At 42.6% G+C, this 18369-nt stretch overlaps 1 protein-coding gene and 1 long non-coding RNA gene across 3 annotated transcripts in view; one reads left to right on the top strand and one right to left on the bottom strand.

Moving 5' to 3' along the window:
* The window catches only part of LOC127530050 (uncharacterized), a 451280-nt gene that overhangs the window by 118239 nt on the left and 314672 nt on the right, over window positions 1-18369 (bottom strand). The window lies entirely within an intron of this gene.
* The window catches only part of LOC114663997 (A disintegrin and metalloproteinase with thrombospondin motifs 16), a 301817-nt gene continuing 293598 nt past the window's right edge, over window positions 10151-18369 (top strand). For both annotated transcript variants that reach the window (XM_051935635.1, XM_051935634.1), the window contains exons 1-2: window positions 10151-10578; window positions 10929-11001. In XM_051935635.1, the coding sequence (XP_051791595.1) occupies window positions 10984-11001 (18 nt within the window). In that variant the 5' untranslated portion in view covers window positions 10151-10578; window positions 10929-10983. The remainder of the gene's footprint in view (window positions 10579-10928; window positions 11002-18369) is intronic.

Here is an 18369-nt window from a genome sequence, read left to right as displayed (position 1 = left end):
GGCACCCTGCCCGGGATTGGTTCCTGCCTTGTGCCCTGTGTTGGCTGGGATTGGCTCCAGCAGACCCCCATGACCCTGTGTTCGGATTCAGCGGGTCGGAAAATGGATGGATGGATAAATATTTCAAATTCAAAAATACATGAAAAAGACCAAGAGATGGAACATATATATAAGACAGGGAAGAAACCGCTGGCCGAAGCATAACAAACACAAGGGGCTCATCGATTGTGCAGATCACACACTGACATTTCACTCTCTTGTGTCGAAGCAACAGAAAAAATTTAAGAAAAGTGCACCTTGATGCACACTTCTTCTGTCCTGATTGTGATGTTGGGTTGTTCATTAGTGACTGTCCCAAAGCATATCACACAAAGGATGTGTACTAAGGTTGTGGCAAGGACAGTTATCAAGGGTGCATCAGACATGCACAATTATGCCCCAAGGATCAATGCTGGGTCCTCTACTCTTCTTTCTGTACACCACCTCACTGGGCTCCATCATCCAATCCTAAGGTTTCTGTTATCAGTGCTATGCAGATGATACGCAGTCGTACCTATCGTTCCCACCTGATGACAACACAGTATCAGCTAGTGTCTCTGCATGTCTTACTGATATCTCAACCTGGCTTAGGACCACCATCTGCAGCTCAACCTGGCAAAAACAGAGTCGCTAACACCCGCCAAGTCAGTATGCAACCCTGGGGTGGTGATTGATGAGCAGCTATCTTCTTCTGGCCTCATTTCTAATGTATCTTATTCGTGTAGGTTCATGCTGTACAACATTCACAAGATCAGAACTTATCTGATGAAATATGTTCCAGACTTTGGTCATGTTGTGTCTGGACTACTACAACTCACTTCTGGCCAGAATGCAGTGGCCCATCTTGTATTTAACCAACTGAGATGGGCACATGTCACTCCTCTCTTCAGGTCTCAACATTGTCTCCCTGTAGCAGCATGCATTAAGTTCAAATCCCTGGTGTTTGCCTACAGAGTAGTCAATGGGTTAGTACCTGAGTCTATGGAGATACAGGTGAGCTGCTACACTCCTTCTCGTCCACTCAGGTCTGCCAGTGAACAGCGTCTGGTGATGCCGCCTCTGCTTGGTATCAAATCTCAATCCAGACTCTTTATGTGTTGTCACACACGTGTGAGTAGGAGGCAGCTAAAGGGCCTGAGTGATTGTAATAAAACATCTGACCAAGGGGTGACGGAGTGCGCTGACTGTCTTTCTCAATTCCCTACAGACCTTTCCCGGGAAATCCTGCAAGGTTCCGGCGCCTCAGAAGAAATCACTTCCGGCGCAGGGGATCCCTTTGCTGATGTCACTGCCGGCTCAGAAGACATTGCTTCCTGGCGCTGAGCCCTTTGCTGACGTCACTTCCGGTCCAGACAATATCACTTCTGATTCCGGCCCCTTTGATGATGTCACTTCCTATACGGGCCTTTAAAGCCCCCGTCTTTGTCTTTTGTAATCAGTTCTGTTTTTGGACTCAGTCTTTGTGAAAATTGACTACATTTACAGCCAGGACATATTATACCGGGTGGCTTCCCCAAACCTTTATGATGTCTGGTGTCATTCTTTGTGACAGCGTGTAGCTCCTAGTTGGTGGAACAAGCTGCCCACCTCCTTCCAAACTACTGACTCCCTTAATGCATTAAGAAGCCAATGAAAACACACCTGTACTGCGAATGTCTGTCTAAATGATTGAAAAAAAACCCCAAAACTTTGTTATGTGATCTTTCACATTGTTACGTTAAGTTTAATAGCTTTATCGATTGTGAGTCTATGATTCTAAATGTATGAGTTATCACATCTTTTCACTTGTGGCAATCAACTCGTTGCTACTTGTCCTATTGCTCTTGCTGAACAAACAGGCCCTAGTCTACTGTTACTCGATTCTGCTAGCATCTTTTGTAAGTCGCTTTGGATAAAAGTGCCTGCCAAGCAAATATAATGTAAACGTAAATGCAATAACTCTCCTTCAGTAAGGCAGTGGACACTAGATCTAACTTTCCCTACTGTACTGATGTTAACATTTTGGTATTTACACATTTACGTTACTGTAGTTGCCACATGGGATGGACAAACATCCTAGGAAAGAGTTGGGAAGATCTCTAACCCGGACAGGTGGCCCAGAATGAACAGAAAGGCATTGTGGCCAAGACAGGGAAGAATGTCACAACCGGACAAGGCTGCCCTTAATAGATAGACCGACATCCCAGCCAGAGGAGATGTTTCCTTACCCGGACAGGAAGCACCAAGCCAATGGACATGTGCCCCGATCGGACATGTGCTTAATACCTTTCCTGGTCGGGATAAAAGAGGACAGGGAAGGACTGTCTCTGAGAGGTATTTATTCCCCTCAGGCGCTAGATGGCGGCAGCCAGTCATATCGGAACCAGCAGGGGATGCTGGGAGTTGTAGTCCGGCAGCACAGCTGCAAGAGAGTGCTGCTGGGAGATATATTAGACTTCTGTATGACCTGGAAGTATGTCCAAGAGGCGCAGCCTTGGCGCTGGAAGTACTCCCAAGGTCCCCAATAAAAGGGACTGCATTCTCTTGTCCAGAGGAGTCGGAGTTGGGAGGAAAGAAGGCAACACTCGACTGGAGGAGGACAGTGCGGTGAAGAGAGGGGAGAAGATTGCGCAGAGAAACTTGTGCTTTTGTTACTTTGTTGGAGGTATTGTAGTTAATAAACCGTCCTTGATTTGAACCCGGGACTGGAGTGTAAGATCGTGTTGGAATTTGGGGCTTGCTGGCACCCCAATTCTATCAAACTTGCACATTGAAACCTTCTTTCATGTTGGAAAAAAAAATGTGTACATTTCTGGCTCATTTTCCCCGGTAGTAAGCGTAATGGCAAGGAAGTTAAAAAACATGCCGACAGTGAAGAAGCTGGAATTCTAATCTAGGACTCCAGAGCTGTGAAGCCCCACCATGATTAATCAATTAACTGATAGGAGTAAACTCAACAACGGAGTGAAGTTTGAGGTTCATTTTTGACAGTTCTGCAAGCGGGTCTGAAAGACTTGACGTCTTTGGAAACTGACATGTGTGCCATCTGCTTCTATCAAAAATTGCGCGCTATCTCACACAAGGTACCAATTAGAAAGTTTCATAAATCACGGAATTAGAGAAGTTAAAAGAGAACAGTAACACCCAGGTGCATGCCCCCGGGGTCCTGTTCTTATCCGTGAAAGGTTGCCAGTCGTTCGGTTTCATTGTCTTGGAGCAACAGCGCTGACAGATAGACAGGCCAGACACACTGGCTCTTTCATCCCCAGATGGTCTTTCTGCACTAATCTGTGGATCGTGAATTTTGCCTGGGATCATGGCAGGGTCCCCATGGTGCAGCATATGTCTTCTTGTCCTGGATCTAATTCACTAGTGAAGGTTTTCAAAGTCTGCGTTTTCCTTTTGATTTTCAGACAGAGGAAAGTCTGCGGAGAGCTTTCCAGAATTAAAAATGGCTGTGGTCGGGCTTTGACTTCTTTGTCATGAAGGATGCTTTTGGTCTGAAATCCCCTACTGTTAGTCCGATTATTTTTTTTTCTTTCCAAAACATCACTGCTTTATGTGATATACATGTTGCGTGCAATTGTAAAATATGATAAGAAATGATACAATAACAGACACAAAAATAGAAATGCACTGTGTAAGGGACATTCTGGCAGCCTTACCCATGAGATGGAAAGACTAGGGGACAGAGTGTGTAGATAGCAAACCCCCTTAGGCTGCAGTGGTGCACAGGGCAGCATGGCACACGGAGTTTTTCAGCTCATTCCTATTGGGTGCTGTGGGTGCCACCAGGGGGTGCTGCAGGGACTGGGGAGCCCTATTTCATGGAGTTTCCGTCACACCCGGAAGTGCTTTGGAACCACGTGTGCTGGAGACCGGAAGTACACCCGGTAGGAAGATGAAAGGACCTGCCTGCCTCAGGTGGACAAGTAAGAGTCGGGTGGAGGAGTTTGTGACCAGTGAGAGAAGGAAGAAAAGAGTTGTGCTTGTGCTTACAGTTGTGCTTTATTGAGTGTACTTGTGGCTGTGGCGGTGGTGGGAAACACTTAAAAAGAAGAGTTTCCCACAATGAAGATTTTTTTTTCTTGTCTTTTAACTTGTGTCCATGCCTGTTTGTAATGGGTGTTTTGGGAGCTGGACCACCCCCTGGTGTCCACAATGGTCAAACATGAAATTTCCAACCTAATTCCCTTAGCTGATCTCAATTCTGCCTACCTATCTGGCATTAGACTGTTTTGTCAGTCATGAAGTGTAAGGTTTACATCATAAAAGACAGACAAAGAGGAGAAGAATAAAAAGAACGGGGTCAAATGTTGTCAGGGTGGCAAGAGGATGGTAGGGACATGAGTAAGTTTGAGGGACCTTTTAGGAATGTATTATTACAACAACAGCAGCACTATTCCTATAGCATACTTTCATACAGGTCATGTACATTATGTGGCCAAAAGTTTGTGGGCACCAGACCATCACACCTATAAGAGCTTGCTGGAAAGACCATTCTAAAATCCATCCATCCATCCATCCATCCATCCATCCATCCATCCATCCATCCATCCATCCATCCATCCATTTTCCAACCCGCTGAATCCGAACACAGGGTCACGGGGGTCTGCTGGAGCCAATCCCAGCCAACACAGGGCACAAGGCAGGAACCAATCCCGGGCAGGGTGCCAACCCACCGCAGGACACACACACACAAACACACCTACACACCAAGCACACACTAGGGCCAATTTAGAATCACCAATCCACCTAACCTGCATGTCTTTGAACTGTGGGATTAATATGGAGTTAATTGTGGCTATAACAATCTCCACTCTTCTCTTTTCACATGCAGCCAGCAGATTTAGGATGTGAAGATCTGGCTCACAATCCACATTCCAATTCATCCCAATGGCAGTCAATAGGGTTGACGTCAGAGCTCTGTGCAGGCCATTTGAGTTCCTCTTTGTGTCTTTATGGATCTGGCTTTCTGCACGGCGGCACAGTCGTGCTGGAACAGAAAAGCGCCTTCCCCAAACTGTGGCCACAAAGTGCAAAAGTTGTTCTTAAATATCATATGCTGTAGCATTAACAGTACCCTTCACTGGAACTAAAGGGTCCTAACCAAACCCTGCCATTATTCCTCCTCTATACCAAAATTTACACTAGGCACTATGTAGTCTGGAAGGTAGCGTTCTTCTGGCATCTTCCTGTTATGACCGTGAGTCCCAAGACACGCAATAGATGGAGTGGTGGCTCTGAGGCTAGGGATCTAATCCCAGAAATGCCAATAGGGACTCTGCTCTGTTGGGCCCTTGAGCGAGGCCCTTAACCTGCATTTGCTGAGTGCTTTGAGTAGTGAGAAAAGCGCTATATAAATGCAAAGTTAAGCCTAAAAAAAATGCAAAATCACTTCTAATAATGCCCACTAGAGGGGGATATACCACCAAACACTGGCTAGATAAATAGCCAAATGCAGAAATTTCATAAAAATAAAAAGGTTTTATTCCTCACAAAAATGCTCTTTCACAAAGAGAAGCTCCACAGAGCTTTTTATTCTTCTTCCCCTTCATCTTTTCCCACTTCTATGTGATTGGTAGAAGCTGTGTTAAGCCTTGTGAAGAGCCATCTGTTGGAATGACAAATGCAATTCATATGTCTCTGTTATATGCCATTTGGTATGGAATTCGTAAAAGCAGTGTTAAAGTTTGTGTTGTGCCATCTGTTAGAATGATAAATGCAATGCATTTTATTACCACAAATGTTTATAATGTACCATCTGTTGGAATGACAAATGCAATGCACATATCTATTATATGCCATTTGGTAATGGATTTGTAAATGTAATGTTGATGTAATTTGATGTGCCATGTGTTGGAATAACAAATGCAGTGCATAAGTCTGTTATATGCAATTTGGTATGGGATTTGTAAAAGCAGTGCTAATGTTTCTGATACACTATTTGTTGGAATGACAAATGTAATTAATAAATCTCTGTTATATGCCATTTGGCATGGAATTGGTAAAAGCATGTTAATGTTTATAATCTGCCATCTGTTGGAATGACAAATGCAGTGCATATAACTATCATATACCAGTTAGTATGGGGTTTGTAAAAGCAGTGTTAATGTTTGTTATGTGCTATCTGTTGGAATGACAAATGTAATGCATATGTCTGTTATTTGTCATTTGGTATTTGAGTAATAAAAGTAGATTTAATGTTTGTGATGAACCATCTGTTGGAATGACAGATATAATGCATATGTCTGTTATTTGCCCTTTGCTATGTGATTGGTTAAAGCAGTGTTAATGCTAGTGATAAGCCATTTGTTGGAATGACAAATGCAATGGATTTTATTGATAAAATTTTTTTTGATACATCATCGTTTGGAATGATCGAGGCATATCAACCAGATGGACTCACAGACACTTAACTTTTTACTAAGGCGGAATAGAGGTGGCACTAAAAAATGAAAAATCCAAATAAAAATGTTTTTTTAGACACATTAGCATGTAATGCGGGAAACAGCTTTTGTCTGTCTGCAAGAAACAACTCGGCACCAATTTTATTAATATATGACACGCTGATTCTTCAAAGAAAGTTGTCGAGACAGTTCAGTTTTCGTTGAGATATCTCAAACAGATAGCCCTATGAAAAAGTCTGAAATTTCGAAATCTCCCATTGAAAAGCATTAGGGAATTTGCCAACTCGTCAGACTTAAAATAGAGAAACGTTCTGTGCGACTTTAACTGCGAATCAGTTTAAACTTTCAATTTGAACTTGAGAGCGGTTATATAATCATGCATGCTTTTATATATTCCTCTTTTACTTATCTGGCAGCGGCTTGGATGCCCACTGCAAGCGAGTCAAACGGCGGGCAGAGTGCGCAGGCGCAAACAGCTCACACATCTGGGCACTTCTCCTGCTGCTTTACGTAAAAGAGTTCAAAAATGTCACTTCTCTGGAAATAAATGGAAGGGGAAAACAATTATGTGAGCGCAGGTAAGACTGAATTGACCGAACAATATTACCTGCAGATTATTTTTGTAAAGAACCGACGTTACCAGCTGGCACCTAAACTATGTCTGAACACAATTACAATACTTTTTTTTTTTTTTTTGTATAGCCCAAAATCACACAAGGAGTGCCGCAATGGACTTTAACATGCCCTGTCATTTGACAGCCCCCAACAGTCTTGACTCTCTAAGAAGAGAAGAAAAAAAAAACTTTGAATGGAAAAAAGTAGAAATAACCTTGGGATAGGCAATTCAAAAAGACCCAGAAGTAATTAATATGGGAAAGGTGCCGCTGCTCGAACTGATATAAACATGATTTAGCAAAGGCAATGACATGAACAGTCAGGGCAAGCCCCTGATCGTTTTGCCCATCATATAAAAAATTGTTCCTGATTAGTGGCAAACGCTTTATTTAAGATACACTCCCGCGAAACTCCGAGACGGACCCATTTTACATATGAGTACGAGTCTCGCGAAACGGAAAACCTCGCGACAATCACAGAGGCGTGCAGAAGACCCCGATCCCTGCAAATCCTAGAGACGCCCCAGGATATGGAACTGCAATTGATCCGCGGGCAGAAAATCGGATTAAGCTGTCCACTGCTATAGCAATGAACGGAGCCTTCACTTCCGTGCATCTTCAGACTGGACTTAAAAGTCTTTAAGATAATGTGAGGCAGAAGCTGTCATACCTACTCGTATAGCTTATTCTACAGTCTGGCAAATAACAAGAGATATATGCATGACGTTTGTCATTCCAACAGATGGCATATCACAAACTTTAACACACTGCTTTTACGAATTCCATACCAAATGGCATATACAATACAATACAATACAGTTTATTTTTGTATAGCCCAAAATCACACAGGAAGTGCCGCAATGGGCTCTAACAAGCCCTGCCTCTTGACAGCCCCCCAGCCTTGACTCTCTAAGAAGACAAGGAAAAACTCCCAAAAAAAAACCTAGTAGGGAAAAATGGAAGAAACCTTGGGAAAGGCAGTTCAAAGAGAGACCCCTTTCCAGGTAGATTGGGCGTGCAGTGGGTGTCAAAAGAAGGGGGTCAATACAATACAATACAGTACAGTACACAGAACAATTTCTCAATATAGTAATAAATAAAAATATATATATATATATAAATTTTAGAAGTACAGAGTAGAATTTAACAGTAGATGATATATCCCATAATAAGATTTGTATTTGTATAGAGTCCTGGAGACCTCATCCTTCAAGCTGCCTCCCCCATTTGGCCATTCCACAGCTGAGACAGTGCTGGGCCAGCCAATCCGATGAAAGGACCCCTCTCTCCCACGATTCCTGCGATCCTCCATCTGGGATGACTTTTCCTTAGGCAGGCAAAACAACTTGGCAGGTGGGCCGTGGCACCAAGTGCCACATTTGAGTACCGAGAAGAAAAACAGAGTAAGTGAGGGTTAGTATACAATTATAACTGTCATGTTACTTATGTTTAAGTGCTAATGACTAACAACAGAACATATGTCATGGAGTAGGAGTCCCAAAGCATAGAAGTTCCAAAAACAGTTCCAAAAATGTTCACCAGAGGGCGGTATAACCTTCAAACCTTAGATAGATAGATAGATAGATAGATAGATAGATAGATAGATAGATAGATAGATAGATAGATAGATAGATAGATAGATAGATAGATACTTTATTAATCCCAAGGGGAAATTCACATAATAAGAACAAGCACAAAATCAAACATGTATAGTCACAAAACGCTCTTCAGTAACAATAAAGCTACATGGAGCACATGAAGCAAGGGAATTGTTCAGATAAAATTAGGCAATCCAATGCAAGCAAAGACGCAATACAATAATCAAGATACATAGATTATGAAAGTCAAAATTCCAAAATAAACCAAAGGCACAAGCACTTCAAAATCACCAATGACTCCCTGACTCCGGAGCGCATTCATAATGACTTGCCAGTTACTGTCCAAGAACCTCTGGGTTTACAGGGCGGAGGGCAATTCCTTGTGATCATTTGCAGGGGCCATGCCTCTTGCGGGACTACCTACAAAACACATGGAACATATCAAAGGCACGTTATATACATAGACAAAACTAAAAATAAAGAATGATGAGATTTTTTGAGCCAGCGAGGACCATTGTTTCTAGTCGGAGACGCCTGATAAATACGGGTGCTGCTGTCATTTACACCAAGCGGAAATACCAAAATCATCAAGGACTCCTCCCACCCCAGTAACGGAGTAGCCCGCCTGCTGAAATCAGGTAAAAACTTCCGCAGTCTTACAGGCAAATACACAGGGGCTTAGGAGGAACGTTTATTCTCAGGCCATAAGATTTCTCAATCTGGACGTGTCCCCATAACATTTTTTGAGTACTACACTTGTCATTTTTAAATTTGTTTTATATATGCAGTATATATATATATATATATATATATATATATATATATATATATATATATATATATATATATATATATATATATATATATATATATAATATTCAATTAATATAATTGCCTTGCATAATGGTCACATGTTTACTACGAGTGATATACTGTACTTCACCTTAATAAAAGGATGTGTTTGTGTTGAGTACATCCAGTTACTATGTTCATGTCCTTCCAACAGATTGTACATCGCAAACATTTGCTGTAATAAAATGCATTGCACATATCATGCCAACAGATGGCAGATAACACATACTGTACTAACATTGCTTTTACGAATGGCATAGAACAGAGCCAAATGCATTGAACGTATGTGTAATAAATGGATGTGTTGGGTATTTGGCGCATTTCCCTGACACTAAACGGTTAAATCTTTGAACGCGCTTTTCCCTGCTGGCTAGTTTGTCAGGGACGCGCTTTATGCCCCGCCCCGCTACAGGTGCTGCAGATTTTGATTGGTCGGATGGAATTGCACTGCAGAGAAAGCCGGTCGACCGGAGCGCGATTCAGAAAAGGATGGGGGGTGACTTTTCCTTGAGAGTGCTGTTTTCTGGGACTAATGTGCGAGAAACAAAATGTGATTTATAAACAGTTGTACACCCTGCGCAAATGAAAAAAAGATTATTTTTTTCCCCTCGTATTTTTTGTTTCGTTTCTTCTTCCTCAATAGCTGTGGGGAAAAAAAAGAAGCCCATGCCCTCAGGTCAACTTACACAGATGGAACGGAAAACTGTCTGTGCGTTTTAAAGTGGAAAACTTAAGATCTCCTTTGAATCTCTCAAGAAAGAAGGCAAGAAAGATTGTGTTATGAAAGAAAGTGGACGTAGCGTAAGTGTGACTGTGTGCCTCGGATTAGGCAGGCTGGAGCTTCCAGAGCGACCTGCCATGTGTTGCCGGACAAACCGATAGAATCCCTGATGTTTCACTCCGTTGTGCTGTCATGCTGACTTTAACGAGTGTGAGCTCGTGCTGCTGATCTCGTGCTTGATAAGTTGCCGGAGTTCACTTTGAAGAATTGGAACAATGGCATTGTTGCAGTCTTTGGCAAAGAGGACGGGTTTTAGGAGAGCATGCATTTTATTGCAAGTTTCCTGTTTGTTTCTGTTTTGCCTGGTAAGTGTTTCAGTTTATTTATTTTGTTTTTAGTTTGCTTTAATTAAAAAAATGAGTAATTTGGATTGATCATTGTGTTTATAGATGACATAAATCCTTAAAACAATCCGTAACTGAACTTGCAAAAATATTCTATCTGGGTATCTCCTTGATTAACATGATCCTATATAAAACATTTCTTTTTTTTTATTGCTATTCCTGGGCATTGGAGTTGTGCAGTAAAGATACTTCTAAACCGCAAATTGACATTCGCGTTTTTAAAGCATAAATCAGTGACAGACTTGGACTTGTGCATAAAAATAAGACGCGCCAAATAGCTGAAAATACTGAATTGTGTGCTTGCCTTGCAGATATCGCAAGCGGCGCAAGCAACAGATGTCGAGTACAGCGTAACAGACCCCTTTGATGTTTCCCAAAACACCGGTAAGTGGATGTGCCGCCTGGCAAACAGTTTGGTCTTTAAGACTTTTATTAGCATTTCGACTGTGATCATTACAGATCCGTCCATTTTCATTGTGTAGCTATAAAGTTTTGGCTCGTACGCTGTCAGTTTTCTCCATCGCCGTAAAAACGAGTGCACGCGCAACGAACTGCTCAGAATCCTCTGACCGCGTTACTGTGGGAGGAACCAGCAGACCGAGTGGGCAACCCGCGTGAACACAGACAGACAGAAGAGAGGGGGTCGAATCAGCGGCCACTCCTGCTGTCATGATGACGATTAACGTAACATAACATTTTCAAAACCTAGCGAGGAATACTCCTCGTCACGATAGCCAAGCCGCGTCAGGGCTTTCCTCTCACATCTCCAGCACATCTCCAGCACCTTCAAGTTCCTCCTGGTCCGGTATGAATTGTGTAAGCGTAGACGTGACCTGTGATCGACTGGCACAATCCGGGGTGGGTTACCCAATGCGGCTAGCGATTCTGAACTTGTATGAACGGCAATGGCAGGAGATGTTTCCTGAGTTAACGCTGCCATTTGATCGATTTGGGAGCCGAGGTTTACCTGAGTGGCCTGATGGTTTTTGTGTGGGCTTCTATACTTGGCCCAACTGACCACGTTGTAAGTGCTTTAAGCATTTTGTAAACAGCTTTGGGGGAAATATCGCGCCTCCCTGCCTATCTATCAGTCTGTAGGTCATGCACTGGATTTCCTAGCATTTTTGTCTATGCTCATGTAATTGCAGGTGAAATGACTTGCACAGAGTCACACAGAGTCAGTAGCAGGATTTGCATCCAACACCTCAGGATGTACAAGCCAAAGCCTTAATCATTATGCCACGTAGTCTACATATCTATCGATCTACTTTTACATTACATTTAAATATTTGGCTTTATCCAAGGTGAATTACAACATCCATCTATCCATCCCGCTATATCCTAACTACAGGGTCACGGGGGTCTGCTGGAGCCAATCCCAGCCAACATAGGGCGCAAGGCAGGGAACAAATCCCGGACAGGGCGCCAGCCCAACACAGGGCACACACACACACACACACCTATGGGACAATTTAGAATCGTCAATGCACCTAACCTGCATGTCTTTGAACTGTGGGAGGACACCAGAGTACCCAGATGAAACCAAAGCAGACACGGAGAGAACATGCAAACTCTACGCAGGGAGGACCTGGGAAGAGAACCCGGGTCTCCTAACTGCAAGGCAGCAGCGCTACCCACTGCGCCACCGTGCCGCCCGTGAATTACAACATTCGACATACAAATGATTACTTTAACTTTTGTTTCTCCAATTGGAGCACAAGAAAGTGAGGTGACAGTGTTAGTAAGTGAGATTTGAACCCACAACCTCAGGGTCTGAAATCCAAAGCCTTAATCACTCTATCTCGTATAAAATATTCATTCATTTATATTATATAGTGTCTTTTTCCCTATTTGTCTACTATGTAGTGCATTTGTCTGTCTGTCTGTCTGTCTATGATATACTGCCTTTCACATCTATCTATCTATCTATCTATCTATCTATCTATCTATCTATCTATCTATCTATCTATCTATCTATCTATCTATCTATCATATAGTCCTTTTCTATCTATCTATCTATCTATCTATCTATCTATCTATCTATCTATCTATCTATCTATCTATCTATCAAAACAATAGTGGTAATGATAATGATGATATTGGGTGCCACAGTGGTTAGCTGTTAGTAAGTGGGATTTGAACCCACAACCTCAGGGTCTGAAGTCCAAAGCCTTAATCACTCTATCTATTCTCGTATAAAATATTCATTCATTTATATTATATACTGTCTTTTTCCCTATCTATCTACTATATAGTGCATTTGTCTGTCTGTCTGTCTGTCTGTCTGTCTGTCTGTCGTATAGTGCCTTTCATATCTATCTATCTATCTATCTATCTATCTATCTATCTATCTATCTATCTATCTATTATATAGCGCCTTTCATATCTATCTATCATACAGTGCTTTTCTATCTATCTATCTATCTATCTATCTATCTATCTATCTATCTATCTATCTATCTATCTATCTATCTATCTATCTATTATATAGCGCCTTTCATATCTATCTATCATATAGTGCTTTTGTATCTATCTATCTATCTATCTATCTATCTATCTATCTATCTATCTATCTATCTATCATATAGTCCTTTTCTATCTATCTATCTATCTATCTATCTATCTATCTATCTATCTATCTATCTATCTATCTATCTATCTATCTATTATATAGCGCCTTTCATATCTATCTATCATACAGTGTTTTTCTATCTATCTATCTATCTATCTATCTATCTATCTATCTATCTATCTATCTATCTATCTATTATATAGCGCCTTTCATATCTATCTATCATATAGTGCTTTTCTATCTATCTATCTATCTATCTATCTATCTATCTATCTATCTATCTATCTATCTATCTATCTATCTATCAAAACAATAGTGGTAATGATAATGATGATATTGGGTGCCACAGTGGTTAGCTGTTAGTAAGTGGGATTTGAACCCACAACCTCAGGGTCTGAAGTCCAAAGCCTTAATCACTCTATCTATTCTCGTATAAAATATTAATTCATTTATATTATATACTGTCTTTTTCCCTATCTATCTACTATATAGTGCATTTGTCTGTCTGTCTGTGTGTCTGCCTGTCTGTCTGTCTGTCTGTCTGTCTGTCTGTCTGTCTGTCTGTCTGTCTGTCTGTCTATTGTATAGTGCCTTTCATATCTATCTATCTATCTATCTATCTATCTATCTATCTATCTATCTATCTATCTATCTATCTATCTATCTATCTATCTATCTATAAAAACAATAGTGGTAATGATGATGATGATGTTATTGGGTGCCACAGTGGTCAGCAGTACTGCCTCATGAGTTTTACATCCCGTGCCCCTCTGACCTGGACCCCTATGTGTGGCTGAGCCTGTAGGTCTATGAATGAGTGGCTTGTCACTGCAAAGAGAACTGGTGCCCTGCCTAGGGTGGTTGTTTTTTTTAGCCTCGCACCCTTGTGTTGCCAGGATCGGCTTCTTCCTACCATGAAGCTGAAATAGATTACGTGGTCTAAGATAGGTGGCTAGGTGGATGAAAATAACGATGATAATGATAAAAATTGAAAATGACGTTAGCACTTACAGCAGCAGCAGTGGCGGTGGTGCAGTATATGGCATTGCTGCTTCACAGTGTCAGGAGCCTCCCTTAGAATGTGTCCCCTGTCGATGTGGAGTTTGCACATTCTCCCTGTGTCTGTGTTAGGTGTTCTCTGGCTTTCCACCATCATCATATGTGTTACTTTTAATTTGCTCAGGGAGTGTTTGTGTGTAATGGCTTTGAAAACAGATGGGTGGTTTTGAAGATGGATACTTTTAACAATTATTGCTATTTCACAATCAAAAACATTTCTTTTACTCCTATACCACGTGTCAATGTCCAATGTAGAATGTGAGCTGCAGCTGACATACACGGTCACTGTATTCATGATGCAGCATCAGTCTTAATGACAATCGAGCATAGTGCTGCTCAGTCTGTGGAGCTCCTTAGCACTACCAGTAAATCACCTGTTAGCTCTTCCCTTCTTGTTATAATTTTTTGCTGCTGCAGCAGCTATTAAAGCCAACATTCCTTTAGTGTTATTATTATTAGCAATAATACCGCGGCCAGCTTCGTAACTATTCTGATTGTTTTTCAGTAGTACATGTGATTGACAGCTCCTGTAATTGAAATCACTGTTATCGTTTTTTGATAATTCCCACTAGCTAAAGTGAAGCTTTGCCAATAGTGATATATTAGAAAATCGGTTTCATGTATTTAATCTAAACATTAACTAATGCATTAATGCTCCGGAAACAAGAAACAAAAAATGTAAGCCGACACTTGAAGTCACTCAGAAATATAGCATCAGCGGCACTAGCGTAATGTACATTAAATTTGACACGATCGAGGGCTGTCACCCTTATTTTTAGGTGTATAGCGTGGCTCGTTCTGTATTCGAGGAAGCCGAGTTCCAGACCTCGGGCTATGCCGCAACGAAACATGTTTTATATTCTTAGATCACTGGCTTCTATAATTGTGTAAGGGGGTGCCAGTAACGCGCCTCAGAGGCTCGCACGCCTTTGCCACGTCTCAGCTTGGAGATGCGCGTACCGCTAGAGGGCGCCCATCCATCACACAGTGAAGAGAGAAAAGCGGAGAGGGCGACGGAATCTTCTATTTCTTTGAATTAATAATGAGCATGGGATTTATTTGAACAATTTTAGTTTAGCAGATTCAAGAGAAAGTGATCGACATTCTAAAACATGTTATGTCATAATCATTTATTTTTACAAGTAAAACCTCAAAATATATATAAAAAAATTAACCCTTGGAAATAAAAAGTGTATCTTTCTCATTCAGTGGCTTCAGAAAGTTTTCAGACCTCTTCCCTTTTTTCACATTTTGCTGCTATGCTGCAGCCTTGTGCTAAAATCAGTTTTTTTATTTTCAATGAATGTTTTCACTTTATAAGACACCGCTCATGTGTATGTGTGCGTAATAAATATATATATGTGTATATATGTATATTATATAATAAATTGTATATACGCACACAAAAGGTGTGTCTTGTGAGAGGTGATCCTGCCTATGAAAGAGTAACGTCAGGTACGTGAATTTTTTTTCTTAAGTAGAGCGATCCTTGCTTGTACTTGTAGCCAGCTTTTTAACATAATCTTAAAGCTGATGGAAACCATTGCTGAAAAAGTCCCAAAAAGTTGTCCCTCAGAGTCTTTATTCTTCTCATGTGTTCATCTGATGGAATGACAGCTCGTGGCACAGGATAAATGTTGGGGCACTAACCCGGTCATCCCTGTTTACTTCAAACTTCCAAACAAAAATCAATGAGCAATGGAACAACAAACAACAAAAGTAATACCTCTCAAGGGCTCTTTGGAATATGTGGGGTCAGGGCACGAAGGAGATCGTCTGTTTGCTCTTCCAGTTAATGTGTGACACCTCCTTCTGGGTGGCTGCACTTTTATAGTCTCTAGACCAGAAGGGGCGGAGTCAAATGCCTCACTGGGCGGTTTTTCGGCACGTGGAGGAAAAGGAAGACATCACAGTTGGTGCCATACCTGGAAGGTGACCCTCTGATGCACATGTGTGACACTTGACAGTGGCCTGCTACACAGAGCGCATGTGACAATGGAAATATTTCAAGAATACAATTTTCAACTGTGGCCTCACATTCTTTATTCATCAGATTTGGCGCCCTTTGACTTCTTTTTCTTTCCTAAGATGAAAAAAGCATGTGCATATTCACCATTTTGACACATGCGTGTGTATGTATATGTATGTGTATATATGTACTGCGGTGGGCTGGCGTCCTGCCCGGGATTTGTTTCCTGCCTTGCGCCCTGTGTTGGCTGGGATTGGCTCCAGCAGACTCCCATGACCGTGTAGTTAGGATGTAGCAGGTTGGATAATGGATGGATATATGTATTTATATATGCAGCTGGAGATCCACAAAGGGAGAAAAATTAATCACGTATCATAGAATATACGTGAAAATATGCAAACCGTATCACAGACCTCCTCTTCCATTCGTATGTGTATATATATATATATATATAAATATGTGTATATGTATGTATATATATATCCATCCATCCATCCATCCTCTTCTGCTTATCCGAGGTCAGGTTGCTGGGGCAGCAGCTTGAGCAGAGATGCCCAGACTTCCCTCTCCCCGGCCACTTCTTCTAGCTCTTCCGGGAGAATCCCAAGGCGTTCCCAGGCCAGTCGGGAGACATAGTCCCTCCAGCGTGTCCTGGGTCTTCCCCGGGGCCTCCTCCCAGTTAGACGTGCCCGGAACACCTCACCAGGGAGGCGTCCAGGAGGCATCCTGATCAGATGCTGAGCCACCTCATCTGACTCCTCTCGATGCGGAGGAGCAGCGGCTCTACTCTGAGCCCCTCCCGGATGACTGAGCTTCTCACCCTATCTTTAAGGGAAAGCCCAGACACCCTGCGGAGGAAACTCATTTCAGCCGCTTGTATTCGCAATCTCGTTCTTTCGGTCACTACCCATAGCTCATGACCATAAGTGAGGGTAGGAACATAGACCAACTGGTAAATTGAGAGCTTTGCCTTGCGGCTCAGCTCCTTTTTCACCACGACAGACCGATGCAGAGCCCGCATTACTGCGGATGATGCACCAATCTCACGCTCCATTCTTCCCTCACTCGTGAACAAGACCCCAAGATACTTGAACTCCTCCACTTGGGGCAGGATCTCACTCCCAACTCTAAGAGGGCACTCCACCCTTTTCCGGCTGAGGACCATGGTCTCGGATTTGGAGGTGCTGATTTCCATCCCAGCCGCTTCACACTCAGCTGCAAACCGATCCAGAGAGAGCTGAAGATCACGGCCTGATGAAGCAAACAGGACAACATCATCTGCAAAAAGCAGTGACCCCAATCCTGAGTCCACCAAGCCGGACCCCCTCAACACCCTGGCTGCGCCTAGAAATTCTGTCCATAAAAGTTATGAACAGAATCGGTGACAAAGGGCAGCCCTGGCGGAGTCCAACTCTCACTGGAAACGGGTTCGACTTAATGCCGGCAATGCGGACCAAGCTCTGGCACCGATCATACAGGGACTGGACAGCCCTTATCGGGGGGTCCGGTATCCCATACTCTCGGAGCACCCCCCACAGGATTCCCCGAGGGACACGGTTGAACGCCTTTTTCAAGTCCACAAAACACATGTAGACTGGTTGGGCAAACTCTCATGCACCCTCCAGGACCCTGCTAAGGGTATAGAGCTGGTCCACTGTTCCGCGACCAGGACAAAAACCACACTGTTCCTCCTGAATCCGAGGTTCGACAATCTGACAGACCCTCCTCTCCAGGACCCCCGAATAGACTTTTCCAGGGAGGCTGAGGAGTGTGATCCCTCTGTAGTTGGAACACACCCTCCGGTCCCCCTACTTAAAGAGGGATATGTGTATATATGTATATGTATTGTAATAACGAAACAGAAAACAGATCAAGGTTTGGGGTTTTGAGCCCCGTATACTGCAACAAAAAAGGTCCAATTTATTTTCAAACACAAAAATTGCATTAGACAAAAAGTCGGACGGGAAATGAAGATCCATGGAATGCTGGGAAGGTGGATGGGTAGTGTACGTCATCAATGGGGAACCAGAGGGAAGAAAGGAACCCAGAAGTGTTGTTGTTTGGTCGTCCGGGCAGGATTATGGCGGCGGCATTTCGGCTTTTCTATAGGAAGAGAGAGAGAGAGCTGTTAGTATACCGCCATCGTCCCCTG

Source organism: Erpetoichthys calabaricus, chromosome 13 (assembly GCF_900747795.2).
Source record: "Erpetoichthys calabaricus chromosome 13, fErpCal1.3, whole genome shotgun sequence".
Lineage (NCBI taxonomy): Eukaryota > Metazoa > Chordata > Cladistia > Polypteriformes > Polypteridae > Erpetoichthys > Erpetoichthys calabaricus.
The sequence above is the reverse complement of the archived record's forward strand: the minus strand, read 5'-3'. Positions and strand labels throughout refer to the sequence as shown.